The 12382-nt window shown below is 40.6% G+C and overlaps 1 protein-coding gene across 3 annotated transcripts in view; it reads left to right on the forward strand.

The window, feature by feature from the left end:
* Nucleotides 1-747: 747 nt before the first annotated feature.
* DPYS (dihydropyrimidinase) overlaps nt 748-12382 on the forward strand; it is an 80708-nt gene continuing 69073 nt past the window's right edge. For 2 of the 3 annotated variants that reach the window (XM_039853999.1, XM_039854000.1), the window contains exon 1: nt 754-1102. In XM_039853999.1, the coding sequence (XP_039709933.1) occupies nt 839-1102 (264 nt within the window). In that variant the 5' untranslated portion in view covers nt 754-838. Of the gene's footprint in view, nt 1103-12382 lie in introns of all 3 variants that reach the window. The other variant, XM_039854001.1, reaches the window with a different exon arrangement.

Here is a 12382-nt window from a genome sequence, read left to right on the forward strand (position 1 = left end):
ATTTGTTAAGTAAATGTGTATGGTGCTTCCCATTTTATTAAGGTGCATTCACATCCATCAGCATTTTGCTTCTCAAAAAACATCCAGAGAGGAAGAACAAATAATCTCAATTTTATATATGAGAGTATATACCAGTTTTATACCAAGGGGATGAAAGACTTAACCGAAGTCTTCTAAGCTAGTTTTCTGGAAAGCTGGAGGTAAACCTAGATCTTTAGAGTTACATTTTCTGCTATTTTTCAAGTAAAACTCGCTGGTATGTATGGTATCATTAAAACTTAGAGAATAGTTGATACCAATTCATTTTCATTTCAAATAGATTAAATATTTCACTCTGAACTTTCGCTCTGCCAGTTTCTGGCATTGTGTGATGATTTGAGCCTCATGTAAAGAATATTTAAAAGGAAATCCAGATCGAGTTGTTCTTTCTGGCTTAGTATGAGTATTTTCATTGTAGCTGCTGTGGGCGATGGCTCCCCGCACCCTGCCCCGGGGTGGGTGGGTGTGTGGGTGTGTGGGTGTGTGGGTGTGTGTGTAGACACACTGCTCATGAGGTGGATATCTTTCCCCACAGCGTCCGTCACTTTTAAAATTCCAAGATCTTTCCCTCGCAATGGCTCGGAGACAGGCGACATAATGACATTTGAGGTCAGCACTGTGCTCATCTCCTGCTCTGCCCCAGCCTTTCGGCGCCAGCCCAGCCTCCTGTGGGTGGAGCCGGCATCCGGAAGCCGATTGATAAACCGGCTCCGGGCCCGGGTCTGAGCCTGGGGCGGTCCTCGGGGTCCTGGGAGGAGGGTGACCCCGCTCGCCCAGGCCAGCACCTGCGTGCGCACCCATGGCGGTGCCGTCGCGCCTCCTGATCCGCGGGGGTCGCGTGGTCAACGACGACTTCTCGCAGGTGGCCGACGTGCTGGTGGAGGACGGCGTGGTGCGCGCGCTCGGACGCGACCTGCCGCCGCCCGGGGGCGCGACCGCCGGGCTGCGGGTGCTGGACGCCGCCGGCAAGCTCGTGCTGCCCGGCGGCATCGACACGCACACGCACTTGCAGTTCCCCTTCATGGGCACGAGGTCCGTCGACGACTTCCACCAGGGCACCAAGGTACCCACGCGCCCTCGTCCCGGGAGGCCCCATGGAGTCCTCCGGCCACCTCTCCAGCCGCCGCAGGGTTCCAGAGCAGAGCGCCCAAGCCTGCGCGGCGCTGGAGGGACCGAGGGGCCAGGAGCCAGCCGCGGCCGCCCAGCCCGTGTAGAGATTAAGATTCAATTTTCTAAACAAGTAAGATCTGCCCTGAAAAAGACTTGATGAGATTAAGATTCTCCACGCCGAGGTTCCTTCTAGGCGCTCCTTTTCGGTGGCATCGGCCCACCTCGGCCAACCCAGCTGTCTCCTACTCAATTTGGGTAATTTGACGAGTTGAAAGCAACCTGTTCCCTTATCCTCGTTTCTCTACACCTTATGTCCATCTGCCCTCCTCCCCCATTTTCATTTGTGTTCTATGGAACTCCACTAGCTTTCCATAATATGTATAGAATCTTTGTTCCCTTGGCACTCCCAGACGTTTCTCCCCATCCTCTGTCCCCAGCCAGAACCAAAAGAAAAATCCATTCACCTAGTAGTTACTGCCTTGACTCATTAATCAGTGTGTTTTGGGTGGTGAGAAGTCTGGGTGGGCTAGAAGCCCAGCTTGTCCACAAGTTTTGCCTTCATCTTCTAAGATGAATTTTCTAAGATGAGGTTTCTAAGATAAATATTCCAGATATGATCTTCCAGGCAGCACCTCTTCTCTGAACTTCTTGCCCTGGGGACATTAAATACAGCCTTTGATTCCTGTTAATGGACCACCTGCACCTCCACTGAGGGTGCAAGAGGATCAGATCATCCATCCCCAGGTTAGGGAACTTGAGTTTCCCTAGACTCAAAAGCCTAGAACCTCAGGTCTGTGAAAAGAACCTTAAACTTTCCCCCAAGGCTCTTGAAAAAGAGATGAGAAGATGAACTGGGCAGCCTTGCAAGAATATATAGTTAAAAATCCACTTCAGCCAAAGCCAAGCCTCACCCCCGCTTACGTTGGTGGTCAGGGCTGTCGTGAGGGAAATGACGCCTTCCTAAAGGATTTTCCCCTAGGAGACACCTGGATGTGTGGGAAACAGTTGGGGCTCCAAGTATAGGTATTTCAGGCTTTCAAAGAGTTTTGACGATTCGTTTACCCTACTGATTTCTAACATTTTCACTCTCCTTACACCTCCTCCAATCCACATTACCCAATCATCCATGACTGACCAGAATATTGAACAGAAAAACAAACAAACAAACACACTTTGACCCAGAGAAAGGGGTCTGGGGCAGGTTGCTCACATAAGCATTTGGAAAGCTTCCTCCTGGTTACTGATTGTAAACCTTTATCATCAGGGCAATGGTCAAAGTGTTTTGTAGGACAGATCTTACTTGTTTTGAAAATTGAACATTCATTTTCCCCTTTTGTCAAAAGTGGAAACTTGCTAAACTTTAATAAACTTATTTTTACAGTTTATGTAAAATTTTCAGATATCAAAGCAATACAAATTATAGAAAATGGGAAAAATAGGAAAGGAGAAAGAGAAAAATATTACCCATAATCTTCCACTTCATGACACCCAACATTTTGTATATTGTCGTTATGCCTTTTTAATATGCTTTTTTTACATAATTGATACTATATTGCACATGTGTGTGTGTACCCATATATAAAATTTTATAATGTGCTGTTTTCAGTTACAGTACAAGTAGTTTCTATTATCACAGACTCATCATTAACAAAGTGCTTTGTGATGGCAGGTCATTCCTTCCCTTTCTCAAGATTATTCTGCCTGTGCCCCAAGGCCCTTGGAGGGTTTCTTAGTCTTCTACATGTTCCTTGACTGAATCTGGAATTCCTGGATGGAAAGATTTACAGTTCCATACTGAGAAGACAGGTCATTGTATCATACAAATATCTATTGTCACCGTCTGAAAGGACTTATGGGTCAGCTGATAGTCTAGGCATTTCTATACTTAAAGGCTGTCAAAACATTAAACAAAAACATGTTCGTGAGCTTAGGATCGTAAGCAGAAAACAATGTGGGCAGAGATGTTAAGGTCAAAAATTTAGCAAATACTAAATTCATCTTGACTATTAAACAGTGCTCACAGTAATTCTCAAGGCAGTATTGCTGGGATTTCTGGTTTGGGAAAATAGGGAGAAGTAAGTCTTTTGTAAATGCTCGTATTATATATATATTAAACTTGAAAAGCATCTTATTAATTCTGTTCTGTGACATTTATTTTATCAAGCACTTACTATGTGCCAGGCACGGTGCCAAGCTGTGCATTATCTTCCAACAATCCCAAAGGCCATCACCTACTTTTTACAACTGAGGAAACTAAAACTTAAGTCACTTGCCTAAGGTCACTCACGTAGTAAGTGACCAAGTGGCTCTTCCAATTCAGGACTGCCTGCTGCTAGCACTAGAGATCTTACCTACTAGACTCTCTTCCTTCCTGATGTGAGTGTTGAAAAGATATCTAATGTTTTGATTTCTCAAATAGTAAGCAATGGATGAAAAAGCTGTATACCTTGCGTGGTAATGTGAGATGGCTTTTCTCAAAAATAGAGCAAAGTCATCCTTAAGAAATACAGTAGCCTTTCACCTTCCCAGTGCAGTTAAGGTTATCAAAACACACATCACAGGGATTAGTTTCGTGAGGCATTTCTACATGCATTTAGAGCCATGTCATCTCTAAGAGTACAGAAGCGTGTACCTTAAATACGGAAAGCCACAAAATAAAAATAACATGTTATACTGTCGGTATAAAAATTTCCAAACCTTCTGAGAATTCTTATAAGAGTTTATTTGAGCCAAACTAATATCAGTTTCCTGGAAGCAAGATCTCAAATGTCCAGAGAATAACAGTTTTGCAACTTCTTTTAGGCATTTGAAATTAAGGAAGGAATGAAAGGAATACCACCTGAAGGTGGGAGAAAGCAAGGCAAGGGTTGTATTACAGAATGGTTAACAAGGTTATGTGCTTTCTTGAGGGTGGTTATCCTTATTTCAAAGGAGTGTTGACCTAGATGCACAGAAACAATGAACAGGGCTCGCTTAGGCAAAGATAAACCCTTCACTAAAAATGTTATATATCTGAGGTGTGACCCCCCACCATGACCTGCCCAGTTAGGAATTTATGATCAGATCACCCTGTGAGGTTATTTTTTGTAGAAACCTTTTTTTACCCACAATGCTTTCAGGAGATGGGCCCCAAAATGTCAGACCAATAGCTGTTTGCTTTCTGCATCTACCAGGCTGATTGTGTATAATATCTGACAAATAGAAGGAATACTGTTTGTGGTATTCTATTTATTGATTACTAGATTGTGATGGTGCCCAATTTAAAAAATGAAATATAGGTCAACCAAAGGTTATATATTTTATAAATCTAATTCATGTCAGAGGTTGGTTTAAAGCCTATAATTAATTTATTTAATTAAAGATAAAAGCTTTCTATCTGATATAACTAATGGAAATAATGTTCCGTTATAAAGAAATCATATTTCATGTTGTTGGTCTATACTAAATGTATGGTGGTCTTTCAATAATTCAATATCTGTGAAGAAAGACAATGATTTTTTATTCAAATGGATATTGTGAATTAGATAAACTTGAAGGAATTATGACTTTGTTTTTACTATATCCTGTGATAAGAGAATGAATTACAAGCGCTTGGCCAGTTTTCTAATATATATATTACTGGAGAGTGGGGTTCCCCTCTCGGCGTGTTGTCCAGGCTCTCGATGTTTCGAACAAAGAATTGAACAAGACACAGAAATACAACAGAAGAGAGTAGCTTTATTAGAAGGGAAAATAAAGCAACAGTCCACTTCTAGAGAAGGGATGCTCAAAGGATCAAGGAGTCAAGGGCACGGTAACAAAGTCTTTGGGGTTTTTATCCCCATTCGCTGTGGGCAGTTACTTCTTGATTGACAACTAAGATGGACAGAACTCAGTGACTCATCGTTTTGCTTTCCGCGCTTGTTCGTTCCCAGAATTCAGTCTCTTATAATGATATTAATGACTTCCGGGCATGTGCATCATATTATAATGATAGTATAATGAGGCTCAGGTGAGTTGAAGGTCGTTGGGCCTTCATTGCGCAGGTGTACGTGACTGGCTGAAACTAGTACCCAATTGTCTGCTTATTTCCTTGTATGAGTTATTTTTAGCTCCAAAATGCCTTCTGGCTTGCTTAATTGTGGGCAGACTAGGGTGGACTCTTTCTAGAATAAGATGACCTCAGCGTTTTCGCAGGCGGACCAGAAACCCCCTATCTAACTTTCCTGCCTAATACTTTTCTAAGAGCCACGAACCCCTTTTTATTAGTATGGATGTTGAGGGACGGGAGGTCTCTTCTTCTGTATCTGCTTCCTGCTGAGGAAGATCGTAGTCCCTGCCTATTGGGGTTTCATGGAGCTCTTTCTCTCTCTGCCTTAGTCAGGACGGGGTCTTGGGTATCCTGCCGAAGTGCCACCTCTGTTCCTACACAAGGAAAAGGATACACACTTGTTATTTGAATCATATATCTAGTTATGTTTCTGTCATTAATTTGCCCATCAAGCAGGTAAAGGAAAACAGATTTGGTTAATAGATTTCATAAAAGGAAAAAAAAGAGAAAAAAAATTGGGTTAAAGGTCCCCACCCTCCTCAGGCTCTAAAGGCCCTGCAAGGAGAATGCTGAGTTTCAATGATCCTTATCAATAGCTAGAGGACTTGAGTCACCAGTTTCAAGGTAATTATCTAAGTCTGAGGGAGAGGGTCTTTCTCCAAAGAAAGAAAGAAAAGAACTTAACTAGATTTACTAAAAAGATTTAGAATTTTGCGAATGATGGCTCATATCATATATATTTATATTCAGACATATATGCACCTTGAAATGGGTGGACGTGCATTAAAAAACCAGGCAGTATCAGTAGTTGGAGGAAGAATCATTTTAATCGGGAAAACAGACATCATTTTTTTTTTTTTTTTGGTAAAGGACATAAAGTCTTCAAAATTATCAGGAAAGGAAATTTGCTCTGGAACTTTTTGTTAAAATGCCATTAAGATGATTACTTATAATAAGGCAGTAGAAGGTATGTGATTAAGCACACATTTATGGTTGTATTTATGGAGCTTTCTCACCTTGTAGGTGCTCAGAAAACTTGGTTGCAGACCAAATCCCTTTTTCTGTTACTTGCTGGAGCTCCAGGCTGCGTTTCAGAGGCTGTGTGGGCTGACTGTGTGACCTTGAGCAAGCCACTTCCTCTCTTGGGGTTGTCAGCATTTCCTTACTTGTAAAATGAGGCACTGGTTGGAAGAATAACTTAGATTTAAAAAATATATTTTTAAAACTAATGAAAACAATCGATGCTCATCATCCAGCCCTTAGGAAAATGCCGGAGCATTACAGTTCCTCAGTATATATATATATTAGTCGAATGAATAAACTTTCCTTTTTAAAAAAGGAAAAGAGTATGAGGAAACATTTAAATTATCTATAATTTTAACATTTTGCTTCCTATCCTTTCAGGCTTTTTTCTTTTTGGGGGGGCATATAAACATTTTTCCTTCTACTAAATTGTGCATTTTCTTTGGAGTCAGCCTTGATCATTAAACATTTCCCCGTGACCTTAACTATCATTGGAGAACATGATTTCTGTGGCCCTGTTATCTTCTGAGTCCGGTCTGAGTCTCAGAGCTTTTTCTCTGATCTTGCTATCTCTCACGCATCAGGTTTCCATTTCTGTCTGTCTGAGGATATTACAACCTGATGTCTCGTAAGCACCTCAAACTCAGCATGTTCCAAACCAAACTTATCCTTCCCTCCAAGCACCCAACCCGTTTTCACCCTATTTTCCAAAGTGTTAACAGCTCTGCTCTCTTCTTCTCGGTGTTGGACATTTGGGTAATTTCCAATTTTTTGTTTTTCTGTTTTTGCTTGTGTATAACAACACTGTGCCAATAAATCATCACTCAGATTCTTGATGATTGACTTAAAAACTGTTACTGAACTCAAGAGGTTCGTTTTGCCTGCACATATCAAAGCCAAAAGAGACATGGACAGGAGTTTGCAGCAAGGGAAGTAGAGGTTTATTTAAGGAAATAGCTCCAAGCCCAGGGACACAGGTAAGCTAGCGCTCAAAGACCTGGCTCCCCAAAGGCCTCTAGGGCATAGATTATATAGGGGAATACTCATTAGTATCTAAGGGAGTTGGGGTCGTAGGTTCTACTGATTGGTTGGGGCTCGGGTAGGAGGCAGTTGATCATTGCATCAGGCCCTGATGTCAGTCATGGAGTTGTTCTGTCTGGTTTCAAGAGGATGCCCATAGGGTCCTTCTTCTTCATGAGTGTGGAGCTGCAAAATGTTATCTTTATCTTTAGTTTGACCAAAATTTGTTTCTGTGATCAGCAGACCTGAGGCTTTATTCCTAAGACTGTTTAATGCTGACCTAAGGACTTAGTGATAACGGAGTGGTTGTGCAGAGGGAAACGGAAAAGGAAGAAGCAAGAGACTCCCAAGGCCAGTTTGAATCAAAAAGGAAGAGAAGAGAAAAAGTCATTCTAAAGAAGTGAAGATTTGCACGGGTTATAAAATCACCCCTGAGAGTGAAATGACTTGGTCAATGAGTATTATATGCATCTTAAAGGAGTTTAATATACACTTCAATTTACGCTCCCATGAGCAATACATTGTAATTCTCATTTCACTGCATCCTAGTTACCTGTGAATATTGAAGAAAAAAAAATCAATGCCAATTTAATAGGAAAAACATAGACTTTCTTAATGTTTTTAAATGAGCATTTCTTTAACTACTGGTGAGGCTGAGCTTTGAACAATTTTGTTGCGTTAGCTCACATGTTCCAGCTCTAAGAGTTTATAATTCTATGATTTGCTTAGGTGGCTCTTTATTGATTATGAAGTTAATCTTTGTGCTACTAATCAGAGGAAGAAAAAAGCCATCGCGAATGTTAATCTGAAGCTACTTGATTGTAAATAGGGCTGTAAGCCCTGTTGAGGGTGCTGTATGTTAGGAATCCTTTCACGGAACTGTGTGGCATCTAGGACTTGCCTTTTTTCAGTTTCCGTACTTGAGTTCTCCATGCTTTTTGGTCCCACCACTTGTTTTACACGGACTGGATATTTTCGATGTGTGGAAATCATGGTTTTCACGATGCTGCTGTTGGAGAGGAAAACTTTTCCTGTAACCTCTTAGGTTTAGTCATTGGGGCCTGCAAATTAAACTGACAAAAGATAGATTAGGAAGAGAAAAAATATATTTTTAAAATTCAAGTACATGGGAGTTCACAGAAAAATGTGACTCAAGGAATCAGTGGGGATTTGGGGCTTATATACCATCTCAACAGGGGAAAGGAGGGAGCACTTATGGGAAAACAAATGACTTTTAGGAAAGTCAAATGGGCCTTTAGGAGAATAGATGGGAGATATGATAGTTTTGTGAGAAGGACTAATTTAGGTGTGGTGCAAGCTTCTGGTCTTAGATGATGATTCAGTGTTACTTGGTAGTGACACTTCCTGGAAGGGGAATTATGACAATTGAATTCTTTTGAGAGCTTCTGCTTTTAGGCAGATAAGGGACTTCAGAAAAGAAAAAGAAAAAAAAAAAGGCTTTTTATAAATAAAATTTTTTAATATAATTAAAAAAAATTTTTTTTAGTTACAGTTGACAAAGCATGTTTTCAAATGCCTTCAGCTCAGAATGACTTTTATGACAAAGTATCATATTCTAGACCCTGTCACTGATCCAATACAGAATAACCCTAAACTAAGGATTTTCCAAGTTGATGATTAGAGTCTAGTAACTCAGACAAAAAATATTTCTTGGAAAGCCACTAAGGCCAGGCATTGTCATTGAGGTAATAGAGGTGAAAACCGTGGTGTTTGTTCTCAGTAGCAGACAGACTAGGAGTATATGGGACTCTGTGTTGGCCTTAACAATAGATTATATACAATAAACTTCTGGACTTGTAGACTAACTTTGATGATTGTGACTATTTTTGGGTGAATACTTGACGTCTGGCATTTTCTCTTTTGTGAAGTCCTGGGTCATAAAGGCTTACATCACCAAGCTGTGTTTCTAAGTAGGTTATCTGATTGATAAGTGAGCTTCTGTAATTACCCAGAGTCAACTCCTCACCATCGCCTTTGGCTCTTCTTTTCACATATTGAGTAACAAAGTAAGGGAGGACACTTCATTTTTAGTTATGTTTCATTGCATCTAATAGTGAAATTGCACATTCTGGTGACAAGTCATGAGTTCCTGATCCCTGAGGATCTGGTCACACATAAAAGCAAAGAGCTTAAAAATTAGCTTAAAATAAAACTTAATCTTTTTTTAAAAAAAAGAATAAATTATTTGAGGCATAAATATAGACTATAATTCTGTTGTATTATAAGTTCTGGTTAACTCTGAGTAGGTAATGGCTTTGGCCAAACATGAGCATTTAGCTTTCAAATGTGCTCAGAGTCTACCTTCCGTATTAACATTTTCATAGAAGGATCCAGGCAGCTACATGGCCAGGGCTAGCAATACTTTGGAGAGATGAAATCCCCTCCTCTGCCTCCTATACTTAGTCCAGTGAATCTTAATCCTGGCCACACTCTAGCATCTTCTAGGGAACTTTTATACCATCCCTCGAGAATCGGATTCAATTGATATAGTTTCATCTCTGTACCCATTACAGTGCCTGGTACATAAATATTCTTTAGATGTTTAAGGGAGGAAAGGAGGAATCAATAAATTCCCCTCAAAAGCTATGAGTTGACATAATTATGATGGTTCACTTTTCCAACAGCAAAATGGAAAAGTAGTGTAAGCTACATGTTAATGTGAGATTTCATTTCTCCAAAGTATTGCTAGCCCTGGCCATGTAGCTGCCTGGATCCCTCTATGAAAATGTTAATATGGAAGGTAGACACTGATGGATTGGGTTGGGGGATGTTGGGAAGAAGAGAGGTAAGGTCAAGGCTGACTCTGAAGTCCAGTTTGCACAGTTGGATGGGTGATGGTGTGGTTAATATTTCAAACCTGGAGAGACAAGGACATGAGCATGTGAAGGACATCTTTACAACAGTGAATGTGCTTCCGGAGTTGGAAGATAAATTGGAGTCATGAAGTTTGTTTTCATAAGTCTTAGTGACTTATGAGTGACTTAGTGACTATGAGAAAGCTGAAAATTGAACCAAGTGTTTTTCTCTCTATGGCTCAAATGTACTGTTGGACTTATTTTTGTTTTACTTGGGCCGAGCAGGTCCTGGGACTTTTTTTAGTGAAACAAGGTCACTTGTTTTAGGATGAGCTTAGAAATGAAAATTAGGTGACACCATAAAAAAAAAAGAAGAAGAAGAAGAAGAAAAAGCCATAAATAATGATTTACAACTTAATACATTCTTAAATAAAATCTTGTGTTATGTAATATTATGACCCCCACCGCTGATGAGAGTTTATCTCAATTTATATTCTATCCACATTTGCACCTGCGACAGCACATGCTCTCCTCCCGCAAAAGAAGGTTTTAGATAAACTGGAAGGTTTTCAAGGGAGAACAGCCAAAGTAATTATGAGCTGAAAGAATTGATTTATGAGCCCAGATTAGAAAAGGTAAATACGTTTTGTTTGGCTAACTACAAATAAAAGTGGAGCAAAGTCGATCAGCAGTAAAAACAAAGGAAATAATTAAGTTTCTTATAGAAATATGAAAGACATTTTTGCCCTGTACTGGTTCTCCCTTTCCTGAGCTCGCTTCATTCTTCAGATGTTAGGTAGATCCTGAGAAACATTTTGTGAAGTGCATCTAGAAGCATCTGATGTTAAAAAAAATTAAACAAATACTGAAAATATCTAAAGTGGACTGGGAATGAAATGTTCTGACCAGTTAGTCTGCTGGATAAAGTTAATTATAATGGTTGTGCGAAGACAAAGAAGCACTAGCATAAGGCTTTTCCTTATAAATCCTTTAGGGGCATCTTATTTCAATAGCGATTGTCACAATAATGAACATCACGTGAGCTTAATAAAATTGCATTTCATTTGTGAATTTACAATTCATAGTTTAACCTGATGGGATTTGTCTTGTTTTGTATGGCTTTCGGCTTTCTAAATGCTCGATTCATTTTACTGCTCTATGCACTTCTCCAAGTAATGATTCACTGATGGCCTAGGGCTGCAGGCTGGAAAGCAGATCAATGGAAGATTGGAGAAGGAGAAACAGCCTACAGGGGGTTGAGGCCCAGGGGAGGCTGAATGTAAGACCACTGAGGAAGTTGTATCTTCTTCCAGGTTACCAAAGAGAATTTACCAGGTGCGTGACCTTGGAGAGTTATTTGATGTCTCTGAGCCTCAGTATCCTTAACTGTAAAATAAGAAAAGCAATTCCTACCACTCAGGGCTGTAGCAAGGCTTAATTAAATGAGTGAATGAGTATAAGATGCATAACCTAGAAGTGGGTATTTGAACAAGGGCCACTTTCAAGAGGCAAGTAACCCTTGAGAGGAGCAGGGCTTCTTCACACCCTAGGGGGGTCCACTCTAATTGGGATCTCAGTTCTGCAGCTCTGGCACATGGCACCCTGCATCCAGTGGAAAGAAGGGAACATTTCAGATCCTGAAATAATATTCAGGGATTTGAGATAACTTTGGGCAGCCCCAAAACCCTGGATGACCAGAAAGACCAGGAAGAAAGAGGTTCAAGAGGAGGCTGGGTGAAGACAGCGGAGGTTTGGAAAAAGGCAGATTCTCTTTTTCACCCATTTGCCCACACTGGCCCAGGCTATTCTCTTCCATTCACTCCAGTTTCTTTAAATTCATTCTCGTTGTGAGGAGGAGAGGGAGGAAGTTGGAGAGGAAAAACAACAAGAAGAAACGAAGAAAAGACAGTGACCGACTACCCCTCTCTTCTCCCTCCCCTGCTCCTGGTTAATTAAGGAGATGGAATATTTGTGATAGATCCTGATTCAGGATATTTCAAACTGTAGCCCCAGGAATTTCAATCTGCTGTGGTTTTAGAAAAATGGTCCTCTGACCATCACATCTTCAGTCTACTAAGAAGACCATCAACCGTCTGTGTACTTATTTTAGATACCATAAGCATGTATTCGTATCATATGTCTGCAAAATCTTTTTCTCCTCATAAAAGTCATGCTTTCTTATACAAAATCAATCAAATATTGAAGATGAGATTTAACTGGAAAAAAATTACAATAACTCGTAATCGTGCCACCTGAAAACAGCCACTGTCAATGTTCCGTCTTGGCTCGGCGCTGCTTCGTTTTCGTGCTAAGTGTCGGTATGTTCCAAGCATGGTACCATGGC

Source organism: Pteropus medius, unplaced genomic scaffold (genome assembly GCF_902729225.1).
Source record: "Pteropus medius unplaced genomic scaffold, Ma_sr-lr_union100, whole genome shotgun sequence".
NCBI lineage: Eukaryota > Metazoa > Chordata > Mammalia > Chiroptera > Pteropodidae > Pteropus > Pteropus medius.